General features: G+C 48.2%; 1 protein-coding gene across 1 annotated transcript; it reads right to left on the bottom strand.

Annotated features, from left to right (window-relative positions):
* Positions 1–1963: 1963 nt before the first annotated feature.
* On the bottom strand, positions 1964–11341 carry b9d2 (B9 domain containing 2). Its single transcript, XM_041179361.1, has 4 exons — positions 11136–11341; positions 9225–9316; positions 7447–7572; positions 1964–3318 (listed from the first exon to the last, which is right to left on the bottom strand). The coding sequence occupies exons 2-4, from the start codon at positions 9310–9312 to the stop codon at positions 3005–3007; spliced, it is 528 nt and encodes a 175-aa protein (XP_041035295.1). The 5' UTR covers positions 9313–9316; positions 11136–11341; the 3' UTR covers positions 1964–3004.
* Between the last annotated feature and the right edge of the window lie 756 nt (positions 11342–12097).

The following is a 12097-nucleotide window of genomic DNA, read 5'->3' as shown; positions in this document are numbered from 1 at the left end:
GTGGCGTCGCGATGTTTCGGTCGGCGGGAGCGCTATGCAGCGCGACGCACGCCATTATTTAAAGGCCTTGCTAAGGCCATTAAGTCACCAATCGACCAGGATTTTGAGGGGCCCGTGCGAACTTCAGCTCGGTGCACGGGCCCAACAGACAGGCGGCAAGTGATTTATTTTTACAAACCTCATCCGGCGGCGGGATGAGGTTTGATATCGGAATTTAAAACGTGCAATAAAGTCTGTGTATTTCATGAACATGTCCCATCTCGTGTGACATTGTCACAAGAGGGGGACATGTTAATGATTTTTTAATTTTTCTATTTTTAACGCTTCACTGCCTTTCAGCGATCTCCCTGAGGCTGCACTTAGCCTCAGGGAGATGTGAAAGAGTGCACTCTCGCAGTTGGGGAATCCCCCCCCCAAACACCCCATCCCCAGCAGCACAGGGAGCGGCATAGCACTTCCCATTGGGTGGCACACTGAGCAGGCCTTAATTGGCCCGCCCACGTAAAATGGCGGCGGGGCCTGTTTCGGTAGCGACAATCGGCTGCCCGCCCATCAAGGGCAAAATTCTGCCCATTGAATTAGAATCATAGGGGGCAAAACAAGACAAAGGACTCGCATTTTCACAACCAGCGGACACCTCAAAGCCCTTTCCAGCCAATGAAGTACTTTCAAAGTGTGGTCACTGTTGTAACATAGGAAACGCAGTCCAATTTGCGCACTGCAAATGAGCTAATGACCAGATAATCTGTATTTTGTGATGTTGATTGAGGGATGAATATTCACTAGGACACCAGGGATAACCACCGGTAATTCCTTGAAATTTTGCCATGGGATCTTTGACGACCATCCAAGGTGGGCAAATGGGGCTTTAACGTCTCATTCAAAATATGGCACCTCTGACAATGCAGCGCTCCCCTCAGTACTGCACTGGAGTGTCAGCCAAGGTTTTTGTGCTCGAGACCTAGAATGGTAGATCATAACTTTGTGTGAAAACATATAATAGGCGATTGCAAATCAACTCAGGGAGAGATGCAAAGTGGGCTGTTGAGTCGCGATCACTTCTCCCAGAGCAGGTGCAGCACAGGTTAGATAAATGGTAAAACTTCCTCTATACAATATTTAGCCATTTGCACAACCCTCAGAATCTCTGATGATTGTTCATTTCTGAAGTGATGGTGCTGATTGGTCCCGGAGTTTGAGGTAATTTTGCACTGCAGACATGGCACTGAGCAGAAGCAATGTCAAACTTCCTGCAGCGTTTAGATTTAGAGTGAGAATTTCAACCCATCTGTGCGAGCTGCATTTAAATAGCAGTGATATCAGTTTTTTAAAAGTAAATTAAAAACAAAATGTTTTACAATTGATTCTATTGATTTATTCAGTTATATAAAACACTCATTGCAAAGCTAATATGTTAAAAGAACAATTAATTGACATGGCGTAACATATTTCTGTTCACAAAAATTTGATAGCATCGTGTAATCTAAGATAATCAGTGAATTTTCTAAATTATACCTCAAGATTAATTTGGGCAATAGTGTAGAACAGGCAATAGCGAGACAGCTACCCCATTTACATCGGTTCTCACTTTTACTCCCATTGCAGTAAGTTCCAAAGACACTGACTCTCATGGGGGTCCGCTCCCTGAGGGTGCTGACTCTCACGGGGGTCCACTCCCCGAGGGTGCTGACTCTCACGGGGGTCCGCTCCCCGAGGGTGCTGACTCTCACGGGGGTCCGCTCCCCAAGGGTGCTGACTCTCACGGGGGTCCGCTCCCCGAGGGTGCTGACTCTCACGGGGGGTCCGCTCCCCGAGGGTGCTGACTCTCACGGGGGTCCGCTCCCCGAGGGTGCTGACTCTCACGGGGGTCCGCTCCCCGAGGGTGCTGACTCTCACGGGGGTCCGCTCCCCGAGGGTGCTGACTCTCACGGGGGTCCGCTCCCCGAGGGTGCTGACTCTCACGGGGGTCCGCTCCCCGAGGGTGCTGACTCTCACGGGGGTCCGCTCCCCGAGGGTGCTGACTCTCACGGGGGTCCGCTCCCTGAGGGTGCTGACTCTCACCGGGGTGCTCTCTCTCTCTCTCAGTGGAGTACAGGCACTTGAACTCCTCCAGCATCTCACCCAAACACAAGCGTTGATATTGAGCAACAGTTATTGTGTCGTGGGGGAGTGCTCGCCATCAAGCCACAAAGCTCACCAGAGAAATCATTAGGTTTTTAAACCACCAGCTTTTTGTGGTTCGGCATCAGAAGAATCAGACTCTGAATAAGTCAACCCTCATAGGACTATAACCCACAACCGTTGAATATCTCCACTGTCTTTGGTTAGAAGCCATTGAGCCACAAAACCAACTGCTAGTGACCAGGAGAGGAAACATTAGCCAGGTACTCCTCCTACTCCCCCAACCCAAAGGGCAGCCATACCACCCAGGCCACAATCCTACCCGATATCAGCAACCGAACACAGGTCTGTCATGGAGCCTGCGACATTCTGATGTGTGGCTCAGTACCAAACCCCTGCAGAACAAATTGCCATCTCTACTCAGACACAGTGACAGGATTTAGGCTTGTCCTGAAGATTTTTAAAAATTGATCCTCTCTTAAAAATAAACTTGACGTTCTGCAGCACTAAATGAACCCAGTGGGGGAAAACACCAATACAAGGTTACTACGTAAATCATCAGGACTGAGTAACAACCAATGTCACATCCCACTCTGGGAAGGTACACAGAAGATTACAAAGGATCATTGCAGGCCTGTCAATAGCCGTTATAAACAGAGTCAGTGTGCAGTCCTGGTAGCAGGGACCGAGCTGGAACCTGTGCAAAGCAGACAAGGCGTGGAATAAGAGCGCAGGTAAAAGGACTCTCTCGTGTGTAATCCAAGGTAACAGAAGCTTCTGGAAGGTGCAAGGAAAAAGATGGAGAAAGTGCGGAGCGTTGAGGGGTACCCAGTCTGGAATGAAGTCTCCCCCTCATCCCCAACCCTCCCTTCCCCCGCCCCGTTCAGTACTCTACCCCATAATGGTCAAAGTTACGGAGGATGATGCTGAGCTGGAGGTGGACCTTGCCCATGGCCACAGTTTGGAGACGGTAGCGGTCAGCGCCAGTGTAAATGAGGTCACTGTGTTTCAGCTGAGGCCCGCCACCCACAAACATCTGGGAGAGCTGCTCCTGCCAGGTGCCCAGGGGCCGCCAGGTGACGCACTGAATCTCATGAGTGCCCGGGCTGCTGGGGATGTGGCAGAAACCGTAGCCGTACAGCTCGTTCCTGCCGAAGGAGTCCTGGTGCCAGACCTGCACATAAAGTTTGGGCCAGCCTGGAGTACAAAAATAGGGATAGAATGAGTTTAGTTTGCTAGGTCAAGGTAAGAATTATTACTGCTGTTGTTACTGTTGTTGTCACATGACTTCCCCTCCCCCACCCCACCCCCAATTTACTAAGATACGATTCCACAGGCACTGGGCACCCACCCCCGTGTACCCACTCTTAATACCAGAGCATCGGCAAGCTATTCAACCAAGGTAGGGAGAATCACAGTCAAATAGCAGTCGTGTCCTCACCTTACATCCCCACACACAAAAACATAAGAAATAGAAGCTGGAGTAGGCCATTCAGCCCCTCGAGTCTGCCCCGCCATTCAATACAAGCCTGGTTGATCTGCTTATGGCTTCAACTCCACTTTCCTGCCTGCCCCCCAAAACTCTTGACTCCTCTGTCAATCAAAAATCTGTCTAGCTCAGCCTTGAATATAGTCAATGACCCAGCCTCCACTGCTCTCTGGGGGAGAGAATTCCAAACACTACCGACCCTCAGGGAAAATAAATTTCTCTTCATCTCCATCTTAAATGGGAGACCCCTTGCTTTTAAACAGTGGCCCCTAGTTCTAGACTCATGAGAAAGTTGGGGGTGGGGGGGCAACAGCCTCTGTGGCTGTCGAGCGCTGTAAGAGTTTTAGACGTTTCAGTGAGATCATCTCTCGTCCTTCTAAATGCCAGAGAAAATTGGCCCAATCTGCTCCACATTTCAGCAGAGAATACGTAGGATAGTGATCAGGAGGAGAGCCCCAAGCTAATGTTCTAAACCAGTGCACTGCGTCAATTGCAGGCATCAATCAACAAAGCCTCAGCAGAGACGGGGCTACCTCGGTGCGTAACGAGGTCAGAACTTGGGGGAGCAGGATCTTCTGGGCCTATATGGCTCAGCTACTCGCCAAACAAATAAATACAACAATACCAGCAGAGCCAGGTCCTTGAAAATAAAGGGAAAGAGATAATAATGAGCGAGACACCATACTGCAGGTGGGGAGTGGGAACGGCAGACCATATAAAGCTGAAGCTACAACTTGAAACATCGCGTGCCGGATGCTCTCAGCAGGATAGACAACATCTGACGAAAGAAACGTTACCACGTCAGATGGCACTCTTCACCAGAACGCTATCGTGTGGCTTTCCGCTCCGTCAGGAACACCACTTGATCAGAGCCCAACAGATGAGGGTCATTAACCAGAGAGCATAGATTTTAAATAATTGGCACAAAAGAGAGAACAGGAGAACTTTTTTTTTTACACACATATACAGTGAGCTGTTTGTAATCTGGAATTCAGTGCCAGAAAGGGCGGTGGAAGCAGATTCAATGGTAACTTTCAAAAGAGAATTGGATCTCTGCTTAAAAAGGACATCTTTCCAGAGCTATGGGGGAAAAGAGCAGGAGAGTGGGACTAAATGGCTAGCTCTTTCAAAGAGCCAGAACAGACAAAGTGGACTGAATGGCCTCCTTCTGTACAGTAAAACTCTATGAGACCTGCGGCATGATCAGTTTTGATTAATTTCTGCGCCATTTTCTTTTTCAAACCACAGGCACTCTCTCTCTCTGCGACCACATAATTGTATTGAGTCGATACAGTTACAAGAACAGACAAAGACCTGAACTTCAAAGCTCAAGACTCAATAAAAGCCTTTCTTGTTTTGTTGTTTTAATTAATTTTCTCTCTCTGCTTTTGGGATTTAAAACAAAAGAGCACCGATAATTGCAAACTTTCTCTCAGGCAAATGTGAACAAAATACAAAAGCCCATTAACCTCCTCTCTCAGTTATATAAGATGACAAGTTTAATTGAGCCTCCAGTCCTGCCAGAAACACTGAACCCGCAATGGATGGGAAACAGCTAAATCTTGAAGCAGCCTAATGAAAACAATGCTTCTTTGTAGTTATAATTTGTGAATTAGTTTTAATCTGCTGATTGGTTTATTTAACATGAAGCACTCAGTCAATGAATTTCCAAGGCTGAGGTGGATATATTTTTCAACACTAAAGGAATCAACGAATATGGGGACAAAGCAAGAAAGTGGAACTGATGTGGAAGATCAGCCATGCACTTATTGAATAATGTAGCACACTCGAGGGGCCAGATCGCCTACTCCTGCTCCTGTTTACATTCTTAACTGGTTCAATCCTCAAGGTAGCAAGTATGGCTCTTTTTACCTTAAGTATTTTGGATCAGATTTTTCACATGCACGCTCCACACACACACGGCACACCGCACCGGATACAATTCAACTGGCCCTTAAGCCACTGATTTCACACACAGTGCTGAGTCCTGCTTCACACTGGCTGTGGGAAGGTACTCCCTAGCAAAAGCAAAAACGTACCGATGCTACTAACACTGAGCAGTACCACCTTTGGCTCAGTGATAGCCTTGGAGTCAGAAGGTTGTAGGTTCAAGTTCCATTCCAAGAACACAAGCATAGTCGTGGCTGCAATAATCTAGACTGTCTGCGGAACGGATTATAGGTAGCCAAGGTCAACAAATGGGATTCAGGGTCAGTAGAAATGAAGGCAGGGAATACCAGGTGAGGACAGCAGGTTTCCTTCCCAATACGTCATTAGTGAACCAGTTGTATTTTTTTATATATGCGTTCTTGACGTCGCTGGCAAGATCAGCATTAATTGCCCATCGACTGAGTGGCTTGCTAGGCCCCCTCTTATTTCTCATCTGCATCCTGCCCTTTGACAACATCATCCAAAAGCACAGCATTGGTTTTCACATGTGCACTGACACCAACCAGCACTACCTCACCACCGCTTCTTTCAACTCCTCCAATGTTGCTAAATTATCAGACTGCATATCCGACATCCAGTACTGGATGAGCAGAATTTTCCTCCAATTAACTATTGGGAAGACTGAAGTAATTGAAGACAAGTTTCCGACCTCATATCCACACCCTCTTAGAGACTGCCTATTCCCACCTCCGTAGCACCGCCCACCTTCTGCTCGGTTCAGCTCATCTGCTGCAGGAACCCTCATTCATGGACTTTTGTTACCTCTAAACTTAACTATTCCAATGCAATCATGGCTGATCTCCCACGTTCTACCCTTCTTAAACTTGTGTTCATCCAAAACTCTACTGCCCGTGTCTTAACTCTCACCACGTCCTGTACACTGATTAGCCGTGTGCCCACTGACCTACAGTGGCTTCCAGTCAAGTAACGTCTCAATTTTAAAATTCTCATCCTGGTTTTCAAATCCCTCCATGGCCTCGCACCCCCCCAACCTCTGTAATCTCCTCCAACTCCACAACCCTCCGAGGTATCTGCACTCCTTTAATTCTGGCCCCTTGAGCAGCCCCAATTTTAACTGCTCCCCATTGGGAATCATGCCTTCAGTTGCCAAGGTCCTAAGCTCTGGAATTCCCTCTTTGCCTTGTTTTCCTCCTTTCAGAGTCTCCTTAAAACCTACTACTTTGCTCAAGCTTTTGGTTATCTGCCCTAATATCTCCTTATGTGGCTCAGTGTCATATTTTGTTGTACATTGCCCTTGTGAAGTGCCTTGAGATATTTCATTACATTAAAGGTACTTTCTAAATATAAAGGTGTTGGGCACCACACTTTAGGAATGATGATATCAAGGCCTTGGAAAGGGTGCGGAAGAGATTTACTCCCAACAATGCGAGGGATGCAGGACTTCATTTATGTGGAGAGACTAGAGAAGCAGGAACTGTTCCTTCTTGGAACATAGAAGGTTAAGGGGAGATTTAATAAATGTGTTCAAAATGCTGAGATGTAAAATTCTGAGAGTAAATAGGGAGAAACTTTCTACTGGCTGGAGAGCCGGTAACCAGAAGACACAGATTTAAGAGAATTGACGAAAAAGGTAAAGAGGAGATGAGGAGATTTTTTTCTTAAATGCAGTAATGACCTGGAATGTACTGCCTGAAATAGATTCGATGGTTAGGAGGGAATTCGATAAATACTTCAAGCAGAAAGCATTTCTGGGCAACAGGGAAAGAGCAAGGGTGTGGGACTAGCTCCATAATTCTTGCAAAGAGCTGCCACAGCATGATGGGTGAACGGCCACCTTCTGTGCTCCAGCTAACCTTAGAGAGAAGTTATACCAACAGCAAAAGAAAGCATACAGCTTGATAAGACTTAGAGTACACTGTAGTTACCTTGGAGGCCTTTCGTTGCGTAGTGTACATCAATAGGATGTGACCAGTAGGTCATCTCCTTGGTTGCCGGATTGTCCACTTGTGTTTGCCCTTCTTTTAAGCCGGACAGCAGCTTCCAAGCACACCCTGCAGACGTGGGACAGGGAGAAGAGAGGGGATTATAAATCCAGTGTTCTATAGTTACAAAAAACAATCAGGAATTGGTTACTGTAAGCACAGGAATCATTGAATGATAAACGACCAACTTCTACCATTCATCATATCGCGTGACTACCATTCTGGTTGTCGCATGAGATGATGATAACGGAATTGTTGACTAATCGTATCAATCAATCTCTGTCAATTAGTTCACAACACACCCTGATGTGACGCAAGGACAAACTGCCAGAGGTAGAGAGCTGTTGCTTCCAAACATGCTACACTTAACACGCCTCAAATTATGCATATACGCAATCCCAAAATGTTATTTTTCTGGAAGAAATCTGATTTATATTTGAATCAATCAATACCAGTGCTTCCATCGTCTCCCTGGGGAGCCTGTTTCATGGGCTGACAACTCATTCACTGAAACATTGTTTGGGCAGGTTTGGTTGAAATTTACCTCCCCCTTCAAGCACTTGCAGTTTTATTTATGTGAACAAGGTAAAAGCTTGTCAAGGTCGACATTATTTAGTCCCTTTAGAACCCTAAAAACAGCAATTAAATCAGCTGTCAATCTTCACTTTTCCAGTAAGAACTTGCCCAAGCTATATCAGTGTCTGTACCTTAAGTTACCAAGACTCTTAAGTTCTGGAATTCCCCTTTAAACCTCTCTGCCTTTATTCCCTCCTTTAAGGCGCTCCTTAAAATGCTTCCTCTTTGGTCATCTGCCCTAACATCTCTTTTTGTGACTTGGAGTCAAATTTTGTTTGATAGCACTCCTGTGAAGCATCTTGGGATGTTTTTGTTACATTAGAGGTGCTATATAAATGCAAATCATTGTTGTTGCTCAGCTTTGCAGTTTAGCACCTTCACCAGCTTTGTGTCATTTGCAAATTTACTAACTGTGTTTGAAATTCCTAGGCTCTGGAAATCAGGGATAGACAAAAAGGCCAAAATTGAACAAGGACAGAGTTCTTGAGGGTTGTAAGGCTGGAAGAGGTTACAAAGATAGGGAGGAGAGAGGCTGCAGAAGGAATTGAACACAAGGATTTTTATTTTAAATTTGAAGCTCTGCTGAATTTCCTAGATTATAACAGTGACCACATACTAAAAAGTGTTTCCTCATGTAAAAACACTTGGATATCCTGAGGTTGCGAAAGACTCAAAGACATTACACATGTATAGTGTCTCAAGTCTAGCTGTCCAAACCCATGCACTTTTATAAAGTTCCATGCATCGATTTTAATCGAGTAAAAAATTTTTAAAAACTTACCTGGGCAATTCAGCTAGGCGCTGCATTGGCGCGATGTGGCTCCAGACTAGTTAATCAGCTTTACTGCTCTAACCTTCTCTCCAAGCGACCCGGAACCCACCCAACCTGGTTTGACCCGAACTGCCCACAGCCCAAATCACCTGACCGAAAATCTGGCAATAACCAAAAGCCTGAACAACCTCGGTCCCAGGTGCACTGGGTTTAAGGTACTGTAGCTGTATAAATACAAGTCTTCACTATAAAGTGAAAGAATAGGAAAAAAATATGTATTTTCTTCAACTTTTCAACAGGCAGAATTTGAACAAGCTACAACTAAAGTGCAGTCTCATGCCATTCCACACCCCACCCCAAACGAGGGCCTCACCTGTATGCAGTCCCCATTTACAGAACAGGCTGTGCTGTGGGAAGCCACTTGCTCCGACAATCTGTCCGATAATGTGCACCTCAGCCATTCTCCTGCACAGAAAGAATATTAGTCTTTGAGCACACTGCACCCTCTGCCAGACACCACATCGTGCAAAGCAGTCACACTCCCCTAATTCTGGCAAAACAAATTACAAACCGAAATGAAAACAGAAAATGCTGGAAAACTCAGCAGGTCCGGCAGCATCTGTGGAGAGAGAAACGGACTTAATGTTTCAAGTCTGTATGACTCTTCTTCAGAGCTCTGCTGAGTTTTTCCAGCATTTTCTGTTTTTATTTCAGATGTCCAGCGCCCACGGTATTTTGCTTTTATTAAACTATAAACAGACTTCAGGTAAAGCGCCACAACAAACCAGAGAAACATACACACAGCTAAAGCAGGCAAAATCAACATTTTAACTTGCAAACTTTAGAAGGTAGCAGTGGGGGTTAGGTTAAATAGCCACACTAGTCCTTGCTACTCCAAGGATTTCAGGGCAGGAAGAATACTGGAACTCTCATTTCCCCAACAGCTACATGCTGCATAAAATAGATTCAACTCACTCTTTGAATCATAGAATGGTGCCAGTACAGGGGACCATTCAGCCCTTTATGTCTTGGCTGCCTCTCTGCAAGAGCAACTTAGCCAATCCCATTCCCTTGTAACTCTTTTGAGTACAAACACGTTTCCATCTGTTCCTATTTAGATGAAGTTACATTATTTCATAGTTTGCCATTGTGAGATTTGAACTCTTAATCTTGGGGTTACAAGCCCAGTACCATAACCACTTGGCTATTTAGGCCAAGCCCCATTCCCTTGTAGTCCTGCAAAATGTTTCCCTTCAGACAATTATCCAATTCCCTTTTGAAAGCCCTGATTGAGTCTGCCTCCACCACACTCTCAGGCAGCGCATTCTAGACCCTAAACGCTAGCTGTGTAAAAAAATGTTTTTCCTTAAGTCGACTTTCGTCTCTCCTGAGTGGGGGTCAATTCCACACTGCAAACCTACTTGTGCTATCAACAGCCTGAGGGTTACCTTTGACCAGAAACTGAACTGGACCAGCCAGATAAATACTGTGGCTACAGTGCAGGTCAGAGGTTGGGAATTCTGCAGGAGGTAACTCACCTCCTGACTACCCAAAGCCTGTCCACAATCTATTTGGCACAAGTCAGGAGTGTGATGGAATATTCTCCACTTGCATGGATGAGTGCAGCTCCATCAACACTCAGAAAGCTTGACACCATCCAGGACAAAGCAATTCACTTGACTGGCACCCCTCCATCACCTTCAACATCCACTCCCTCCACCAGCAACGTACAGTGATAGCAGTGTGTAACACCTACAAGATGCACTGCAGGAACTCACCAAGGCTCCTTCGACAGCACCTTCCAAACCCATGACCTCTACCACCTAGAAGGTCAAGGGCAGATAGGTGGGAACACCATCGCCTGGAAGTTCCCCTCCAAGCCACACACCATCCTGACCTGAAAATATGTTTACTGTCACTGGGTCAAAATCCTGGAACTCCCTCCCTGACAGCACAGTGGGTGTACCTACACCACATGGACTGCAGCGGCTCAAGAAGGCAGCTCACCACCACCTTCTCAAGGGGCAACTAGGGATGGGCAACAAATGCTGACCCAGCCAGCGACACCTGCATCCCATGAAAGAACTAAAAAACAATATTCAGCAGTGCAGTGAGTGCTTCTATCATTGTACCCCAGAGCGTTTGATGGGACAGTGTAGAGGAAACTTTACTCGATGTCTAACCCATCAATTCCTATCATTATTTTAGCCAATGTCCACCCCAGAGGAAAACGAGGGGGGAGGGGTAACCTAACTGACAGGCCAAGTGACCAATGAGAACGCGCCTTTGGATAAGCGCCTGAAGAATCCGCCAATGATCGGAAAGGGGCGGGTCTTAGCTGCCGCCGGTTGCCCCGGGATTGTCCCGCGCTGCTCCAGCCCCGCCCCTTGTCCCGCCGCCGCTGATTCCCGGTCGCCGAGCCGGCTCCAGCTCCTGTTCTTTCTCCGCCCGGCCGCCGGGCACCGCCACCGCCGCCGCTTCCTCTCCGATAACCCAGGCAACCCAGTAACCGTCTCACTCATTGGCTGGGATTGCCTGGGCCTCCAACCAATTGGATGCCGAGAGGGTGGAGTAAAAGTCGCCTGAAGCGTGAGGCTGGATCGAGTCAAACTCCCTCCCCCCACCTCCTTCCCCATCCCTACCCCCACCTCCCCCCCCCCCCCTTCCCCCTCAAACTCCCACTCCCCCTCCTTCCCCATCCCTAACCCCACCCACCCCCCCTCACACTCCCCCTCACACTCCCCCTCCCCCCACTCTCCCCCTCCCCCCACTCTCCCCACCCACCCCCCTCACACTCCCCCTCTCCCCACCCCGCCACTCCTCCTCACCGCCCCCCCACCCACCCCCCTCACACTCCCCCTCTCCCCACCCCGCCACTCCTCCTCACCGCCCCCCCACCCACCCCCCCTCACACTCCCCCTCCCCCCACTCTCCCCACCCCGCCACTCCTCCTCACCGCCCCCCCACCCACCCCCCCTCACACTCCCCCTCCCCCCACTCTCCCCACCCCGCCACTCCTCCTCACCGCCCCCCCACCCACCCCCCCTCACACTCCCCCTCCCCCCACCCCGCCACTCCTCCTCACCGCCCCCCCACCCACCCCCCTCACACTCCCCCTCTCCCCACCCCGCCACTCCTCCTCACCGCCCCCCCACCCACCCCCCCTCACACTCCCCCTCCCCCCACTCTCCCCACCCCGCCACTCCTCCTCACCGCTCCCTCACACTCCCCCTCCCCCCACTCTCC

Source organism: Carcharodon carcharias, chromosome 34 (assembly GCF_017639515.1).
Source record: "Carcharodon carcharias isolate sCarCar2 chromosome 34, sCarCar2.pri, whole genome shotgun sequence".
In the NCBI taxonomy this organism is placed as follows: Eukaryota; Metazoa; Chordata; class Chondrichthyes; order Lamniformes; family Lamnidae; genus Carcharodon; species Carcharodon carcharias.
This window is presented reverse-complemented; position numbering and strand designations above follow the sequence as displayed.